This window comes from Frankliniella occidentalis, unplaced genomic scaffold, assembly GCF_000697945.3.
Source record: "Frankliniella occidentalis isolate FOCC.00 unplaced genomic scaffold, Focc_3.1 Scaffold71, whole genome shotgun sequence".
NCBI lineage: Eukaryota > Metazoa > Arthropoda > Insecta > Thysanoptera > Thripidae > Frankliniella > Frankliniella occidentalis.
This window is the reverse complement of record NW_026267201.1, coordinates 729,414-737,558: the sequence shown is the minus strand read 5'-3', so window position 1 is coordinate 737,558 and position 8,145 is coordinate 729,414. Positions and strand designations below refer to the sequence as shown.

At 44.8% G+C, this 8,145-nt stretch overlaps 3 protein-coding genes across 11 annotated transcripts in view; 1 reads left to right on the top strand and 2 right to left on the bottom strand.

Annotated features, from left to right (window-relative positions):
* Positions 1-2,913, top strand: part of LOC113217458 (uncharacterized) — a gene marked incomplete in the record, with an annotated part of 6,172 nt that extends 3,259 nt beyond the window's left edge. The window contains 2 exon segments of the mRNA XM_052268500.1: positions 1,208-1,377; positions 1,727-2,913. Of these exon segments, the coding sequence (XP_052124460.1) occupies positions 1,208-1,377; positions 1,727-2,170 (614 nt within the window).
* Positions 1-8,145, bottom strand: part of LOC113217460 (U-scoloptoxin(05)-Sm1a) — a 162,212-nt gene that overhangs the window by 145,524 nt on the left and 8,543 nt on the right. The window lies entirely within an intron of this gene.
* Positions 2,968-8,145, bottom strand: part of LOC113217441 (polyhomeotic-proximal chromatin protein) — a 19,591-nt gene continuing 14,413 nt past the window's right edge. For all 9 annotated transcript variants that reach the window (XM_026437336.2, XM_026437339.2, XM_026437340.2 and 6 more), the window contains 9 exons: positions 7,966-8,111; positions 7,630-7,878; positions 6,956-7,524; positions 6,046-6,865; positions 5,805-5,955; positions 5,611-5,706; positions 5,370-5,533; positions 5,168-5,287; positions 2,968-5,024 (listed from right to left, as the gene is read on the bottom strand). In XM_026437336.2, the coding sequence (XP_026293121.1) occupies positions 4,809-5,024; positions 5,168-5,287; positions 5,370-5,533; positions 5,611-5,706; positions 5,805-5,955; positions 6,046-6,865; positions 6,956-7,524; positions 7,630-7,878; positions 7,966-8,111 (2,531 nt within the window). In that variant the 3' untranslated portion in view covers positions 2,968-4,808. The remainder of the gene's footprint in view (positions 5,025-5,167; positions 5,288-5,369; positions 5,534-5,610; positions 5,707-5,804; positions 5,956-6,045; positions 6,866-6,955; positions 7,525-7,629; positions 7,879-7,965; positions 8,112-8,145) is intronic.

Here is an 8,145-nt window from a genome sequence, read left to right as displayed (position 1 = left end):
CCACCCCCCTACCTGGTCCGCCCCTTGCAGAGGCGTGCCCCCTCATACCTATCGGCGCGACCCGACGGCGGCAGCGCGGCCCCGGCCGAGGCCCCGGCCCACACGGGTCGCGCTGTGAGCAGCCGCTGCATCCCGTGCCCCGCGTCAGCGACACATATCGGCCCGCCGCGTTTCGAGACGGAGCAGGATGTTGAGGACGGAAATCAAAATGTGCCTGCAAGATTGGTTGAATGAATGTCCTTCGAAAAATGTATCAAAGCCCCGGTGGTTGGTCAGCGGCGCGCGCGAACCCAGCGGGGGAATGACCATACTCGCCCCCCTATTTCCGCGATTTTCACGCGCAAATAATTTCTGCGTTTACTTTACTAGTCTATGAGCAAAAGGCATCGCATCGCTATTCTCCAGAGAAGGGGGGGGGGGGGGGGCTTCCCCGAAGCCACCCTCCTCTCTGGAGCCGCCCTCCCGCGCTCTACTCTGAGGGAGAGAGAGAGAGAGGGGGGGGGGGGGGGGGCTGTAATATAGCTTTTGCACTTGCGACCATATCTGAGGGGGAAAATTCAAAACTTGGAGGGAGATGGTCGCGCTTTCACGCCCTGCCGGTTTGACGGTAACTCTGAGGCCGGTGCCCTGCCCGGTGCAGCCGGTGTTACACTCTTGTTTGTGTTTTCACGGAGCCGGCCTGGAGCCGGCCTGGAGCCGCTGGAGCGGGGCGGGATGACTCACCGCAGACACAGACACTGAGGGGCTGGAAGCCTCCAGTTCCAGGGCCGGCAGGGCCCCCACCGCTCACAAGCGGGGCTCACATTTCGTTAACTTTTTGCTTTTGGTTTGTGAAAGGGGGCTCTCGTTGGCTTCGTCGCTGCTCCGGCCAAAAATAAAGAAACCAACCAAAGACCAAAGCAGTTTTGTCTCGTCCTCCGTGTGCGGACAAAGGAAGGTCGGCAGAGGGCACGGAGCCCACCTTTCGAAATTCGGGGTTGTTATTCCTTAAGACGAAATCGGGCATAAATCACTCATTTTGCCGTTTGCTACGAAACCTTCGACGGCATTCTTTTGCCCATGTGCGCTCCTTCACCTCCGGTGCGAAATGGCTAGTCAGAGGTCGGAAGTTTCGAAACGGGTGCAAAGCCATCGATAATGTACGCTTTTTTGATATCGATACTCGACACCCGCTTTGCCACTGACCAGCCCCCGTTCACGGTTGCAGGAACCGCACGGGTCCTCGGCGCCACGGGCCTGGCGCTCGGCGTGGTGGCGCTGGTCACCGTCCTCGTGCTCGCCGGCTTGATCCTCTTCTTCGTGTACCGGCGGCCGCGTCAGCTGCTCAACTTTCTCCAGAACCGAGTGGATGTCGAGACCCCCGAGATGAAGGCCAAGGTACGTACCAGCCGGCCGGGATGTGTCCCTTGGGGTGGCCCTTGTGGTTATTGCTCCTTGAGTGTGGCCGGGTTGCTCACTTTTTCGGTTCTACGGGGACGGGGTGGCCGTTTTGCCCCGTTGGAGCAAGTGGGTATACTAGCCCGTATCCAGGGGTGCGGCCGGGTTGCCTATTCGCACGGCGCCCTAAGGCACTGTGGTAAGATTCGATAGGCAAACCGGGTCGCGCGACTGCATGCGGCTCAGTATACTCATACGCTCCGACGGAACAGAGAACGGCCACCCAGCAGACTACAAAATGCCACAGTGGGATGGACGTTAGGCTCATACCTTCGCCACTCTTCCACAGATGTCCATGAACAACAACAAGTCCTGCGGCGCGGACATCGGGCGCGACCTCAACAGCTCCGTGTGCACCGTGTCCGGCAGCGTGTCCGAGGCGGACCTGCGGCTGCACCACCACCACGCGAGCGCGGGGCCGCAGCAGCCGCCGCTCGCCCTGGCCTCGGCCCTGGCCCTGCCCGCGCCGCTGGGCTCCACGCTCAGCCCGGTGCCGCCGCTGCCGCCCGCGCGCCACCCCTCCGAGGACTCGACGCTGGACTACGCGGCCTACGACAACCCGGCGCTGTCGCCGTCCAGCTCGCCCCTGCCCCCGGGGGTCGGCAACGGCAAGGCGATGGACGCCGTCCTGGAGTCCGTCATGGACCACAACTCGCTCCCCGGGTCCGTGCCACGCCACCTCCTCAACGGCATGCCCAACGGTGCGGTGGCGCGAATGGAGAGCAGTTTCTGACCTTTGACCCACCCTTATCGGCCCTCCGTGCGTGTTGCAGGAACGTAGAACCTACATTGAGAAAGGTTGAAAGTGGACGTTTGTTTTTTAAGCAGAGCTTTTCGGGACCATCCGTTTTTAAGTGGTTGTTTAATTTTCCAGTCCTACCTGAGCACAGAATCAAACCCCTCAACCGTCCAGTGTTTGATAAAGTAGATTCCACCCTTGACTTGCTCAAAATGGTCAATATTTCTCATACAGAACAACGTGATCCCAAACGTGGTATGAGATCTACCTACTACAAGTGATGAATATGTATAATCTAAAATGTATAACTTTTTGAACATCTTAGTAATGAAAGGTCATATGACCTGCACTTTCTTGTGAATGATCATTGTGATATTAGAGCTAAGATTTTATTAAGAAAGCACACTGTCTTTCCATTTTATTGTTGTTGTATAAACAGCTTCTCAGTATTCAAGTTATCAATACCTGTTAAGGTGTTGAATTTCTGGGTTGTGAATAATGTCTTATGTATTCAGCTGTCTTTTGTGAATATAGTATGACAGAAGACTGACCTTTCCAAGTGGAAAAGTGAGAAGCATCTTCTTAACAGGTTCTGTGTGGCGTGATCACTTGCACTGACTATGTTAATGAAGGTACCTTTTTACGATCCATTATGTAGTATGTCGCTTCAGTAGGATGCGAATTAAAGTCATCCCCTCCGCTGTCTCGCAATAAAAATATTCGTTAGTGTTACAGGAGTTATTGGTTTGTTATTGATGGCTCATCACCGATAAAAGATAAAAACAAAACAGTTTTTCATTTTTTGTAAAAATCATAACAGTATCTTTAATCATAATTGTTCATCAATTTAAAGCTTTAAAACACTAAAAACAGATTGGCAGTGATTATTTACTATACAATAAAAAAAACTAAATTAACAAGCTGAGGCCAAAACCATGTTTTTGCTCACAACACATTGGTTGAACACATTTGCACACCCCTTACACAAACCATAGCAGTTAAGGTACAACAGAATTACATAACAGTACCTAACATAGACAACAAAACAGAAATTATGTGAAAATCAAATAAACAGTCCTTGTTGAGCCAATAGTAACACTCAAATCGAATGCTGAAATATTTTCTTTTCCTGGATAGTTCAGATTAGGATACTCAAATGCACTGTAAACCATTACAGCAAAGCACTTTTAACTCTTAATGAATACAGCTTTCTAACCGGTATCACAGTTTCTTATTCATTTAAGAATGACAACTTCAGGCGATAGCAAATGGACCAAGAAAGTACCTTCCGAAAACTTACGGATGTATATTGAGACATCATCCTAATAAGAAATTTCATCACAAAGTAATTATCAGGCTTGATAAAATTCATAGAGAATGAATAGGACCTTATTGACAATCAAGTTATTACAGCAGCTCTAAATGTGGAAAATATAATATCTGTAAAGGTAAGTCTTCAATGCTGCTGGAATAATTTGCTTCAATAAGCCAAAATAAAGATAAAAATAATTTGAGCCATGAACAGATAATATTGTTCAGGAATAATATGGGGTGAATTCTAAGTATCAGTCTGGCCAAATAAAAAAACTTCTGCCATGGGAACATGAACAAATTATCAAATCAAATGCACCAGCAAAGGACATGATGAGCAACCATGAAGAGATCTAATAAATACATTAAAGTTATTTCCTCCAAATAATTAAGAGCAATACACATTTAACACGGAAATCCTCACAAAATTTTAAAAGAACAATAAAATTAGGTACAACCAACATACTAGGTAAGACAATAATACCTTGCAATGGATCTGCATGGTATGACTAGCACTAAAAGTGAAAGTGGAGAAAAGATGAAAGGAATATATTCCTTTAAACTTTACAAATAAGGGTACTAGGGTACCAAGAAAGGTATATTAGAGAAGAACACCATGACTAACTAATACTCTGAAAAATATTGAAAATAAATGTTTCATAGGTATACTGAAAAAATATATGATGAAACACTTAGGAGGTACACAGAAAATATACAGGAGTTACAAAATTAATGTGAAGACTGTTTAGGACTTCCACAGAGCAGTCTTGGCAAATCAGAAGGAATTGGAGACAATCTAGCCAAAGAATAAACCTGACACCATACAGTTAACCAGGTCTAATTTTAGGCTAGAAAGACCATTCTTTTTTTTAATAAATAGATGTAGTAAAGCATAAGTAACAATATGAATGCAAGGAGGTTGGACTAAAACCGATCATGGAATATCCTAAATACAAAGTCCCTTTGAAAGATAACAGTAGGTGAAACTTAACATAGCAAGACTCAGAACAAAATGAAGCAAAAAAGAAATGACACATATCTTAGGATGAAGACTGAAAAGAGAATATATACATATACAGACAGAAAATGTACAGATAAATGATCTAGATATCTACAGTATAAATAATACAAGCTCTTATATCTCTAATAAGATTACATAAAAATACTTAGTCTTTCAGCTGATGGGCAGTCAGTACAGAAGAGCCAATGAGCTCTAAGCTAGGGCCTGAACCAGCCTTATAATAATCTACATGAAATGTAAATGGACTAAACATCACAAAGTCACAAGATGTATTTTAGAAACTATACACCACCCCTAGAACTACACTTTATCCTGTGCTTGTGTGGTGTCTGTACGGAAAGTGTCTATTTTGGCACATATTTTAAGAGCAGGGCCTAGCTTCATTGACATTGCAGCCATGAGGTGGTCAGCTTTCAACAGCATAAGCGCCTGACCATCGATTTCTTGGATAGCAAAATCCTCTGCGTAATCAGTGCATCCTGGAAGGTTGCGAATAAACTCAACTACATCCGATACCTGAAAGAAGAGATTGTTTGTTTAAAAAAAACGAGTTTAGAAAAATAAAATAGAAAATCGTTATGGTTGATTGCATATCAGATTATTGATGTTCTTGGAAAATGCAAGATTATACTATGCAATAACAAAAATATAAGACTCACCGTCCAATTAACAACTGGGTTCACTCCTGGAATTTCAGGTGCACAAGACTTCTGTAAGTCAGAATCTGCTGGTGCTAAAGCTATACTAGTTTCCATATCACTGTCCATTGAATTTGTGTCCTAGAAACAAAATTTTAAATTAGGCTAGTTACAAATTCTTACGTAAAAGATTAATGTGAAGATGCAAGTAAAGAAAAATTACCTTGTTTGTGTTTCCATTAACTTCTGATCCTGGGCCTAATTTCTTATTCTTGGCACAGTTCGGGCTGCAGAACCTCTTCTTCTTCTTAAAGTTGCCCATTTTACCACACGACTCACATTTATTAAGATCTCCAGGAGTTAAATTGTCCATGTTGGCTTTTTTCCCTGCAACCACAAAATTTCTGTTAAACAAAGAAGACTTGAGGGTAAAGTGGCAATGTAACAAAATGAAGTGCACTTACTTGGTGGCTCGTCATCAGACTCTGTTTTCACATCTAAGTTATTTGTTTTGCTTGTCAAGTCACTGAGTGACCGCCCAACAGGGAATGGCTCTGATGCTAAAATAAATAGAAAAGGGACAGATTGTTAAAAATGAAAATTCTTTTGAAGGTAGGAAGCACATGTGAAGAATAAGATGAAAATAATTCTTTCATACCTTCTTGAATAACATAGCCCTCAATAACATGTGTTAACACTTGAGGTTTGACCATTGCTTTTGGTGGACCACTTGTTTTGACTTCATCAACTCCATTAGCTTGAACTTCTCCATTTGTTTTCTCTGTCTTGACCTGAGGTTTGGGTGATAACTGAATAGAAGAAAAATATATGTTAGACACTGCAATACACAGAGAAAAAGGCACCAACTAGTTTTGTAATAAATTAAGAGAGAACCCCACCATCTGAGAGGGAGTTGTTTGAGCTGGTGTTGGTGTTGATGAAGCTTGAGTAGTAGTGACTGTAGTAGAAGCAGCAGGCATTGATGCCACTGGCATTACAGGTCGATCAGACGATGACCCTGACTGAGGCTGGTTGGATTGTTGATTGCCTGTCTGTTGGGCTGGAGTAGGTGCTCGAACCTGTGCTTGTTGCTGAGCAGCTTGTTGAGCCTGCTGCTGTGCTTGCTGCTGGGCCTGTTGTTGAGCCTGTTGTTGAGCCTGCTGTTGGGCTTGCTGATGGTGTGCTTGCTGTTGGGCTTGCTGGTGGGCCTGCTGTTGCGCTTGTTGTTGGGCCTGTTGTTGCGCATGTTGTTGCGCTTGCTGTTGTTGGGCTTGGTGTTGCGCCTGTTGTTGGGCTTGCTGTTGAGCTTGTTGTTGTGCTTGCTGTTGCGCCTGCTGTTGTTGGACATGTTGTTGAACTTGTTGCTGCAACTGCTGCTGAACAAGCTGTTGGGCTTGTTGGGCTTGTGCCTGCTGAACTTGTTGGTTTTGCTGCTGCTGTTGTAACGCCTGCAGTCCCTGAGCCTGATTCTGTTGATTTTGTTGATTCTGAGTTGGCATTTGCTGCATCACAACCATACCCATGGATGGCTTTGGGGCCAATAACTGTCCACCAGTTGACTGCAATTGCATTTGGAATGGTTGCATCACTTGTTGCATGGATTGCATACCCATGACTTTCTGTTGTTGCATTTGTTGGCCCTGTTGAGTCTGCATCATAGTACCAGGAACAAGTTGTTTGTTGTCAGAGTTTACTTGAGAACCATTGGCAACCATCATCCTGTGGAAAAAATAAATAAAAAACAAAATGTTATTATGAAAATTGTTCTAAAAAACCTTAAAAAAATTCAGCGATAATTTAGTTTTGTACCTTGGCATTCCAGAAGGAAGAACGCCACCAACTTTTGCTTGCCCGGAAGCATCTTTGTTCTGGGCCATGTGCATGTTGGGCATGGGTGTTTGGGAAGGAGCAGGTTGAACTGGTATTGGTTGAGGACCTCTTGAAATAATTTTGGTGGGACGAGGTTTCTGCTGATTTTTCTGTGCTTGCACCTGAGTGGGTGAGGCATTCTGAATTGTTTGTGTTGAAACTGAACTAGCAGGCCTATGATTGTGAGAAGGTAGAATGGTTGGGACAGCCCTGGGCTGCATTTTAGGCTGGATATTGGTTTGCATTTCCAAGGTCTGCCTCGGTTTGCCCATCTGCTGGACTGGTTGAACAGTAGTCATTCCTTGCTGAGGCTGTTGTGTCATAGTTTGAGCAGGAGGACTTTGAAGGAACATTTGTGCTGGTCCCGGAGTTCCATCAGGTTGAGTTGGTCGAATAATGATGTGGTTTTGAGGTATTTGAGCTTGCCCAATAATACCACCAGCTGGAGTCCATGTGATTCCTTGAGCAAATGGATTGAAGGGAGTGAATTGCATCTGCTGGCCTCCTTGCTGCTGGAAAAAGAGTTTGGTTAAATTTGGACCAACAAATTAATATTAGGAAACTGTAGGTTGTTTATCTTGACAGACACAAAATAAATATGCAGATTCACACACCTGAAGATTGCTGATTAACTGCGTCTGCCCTGGGAGCATCCCTGTGGGAGCTTGTGTGGTGACATACTGCTGAGGTTGCGAAACAACACATCCTGACAAAGAACCTTGCTGTTGAGCACCAGGCTGCTGTTGTTGAGACTGATTCTGTTGAGCTTGCTGCTGTTGTTGTTGAACTGTTTGTGGTTGAGCCATTGTAGATGATTTCATGCCACCATTAGCAGCACTCACAACTGTCTGGGTAGTGAGCATCTACAAACAAGAAAGTCAAAGTCAGTAAAGTTCTCAGTTGGCCAATAGAAAACCAACTTCATTTTAAAAAGCAAAAGGGTACAGTACCTTCTGAATATCTTGAGGTTTCCCAGTGGGACCACCAGATTGAGCTTGCAACAGATTTGGTTGACTGCTGATTACTCCAAGGTTAGATAAATTGGACAAAATAAGGGTCTGATTGGTGGTAGTTGGAATGTAACCAGGGAATGACGCTGCAATAAATAAATAACAAAATATTAATCATTA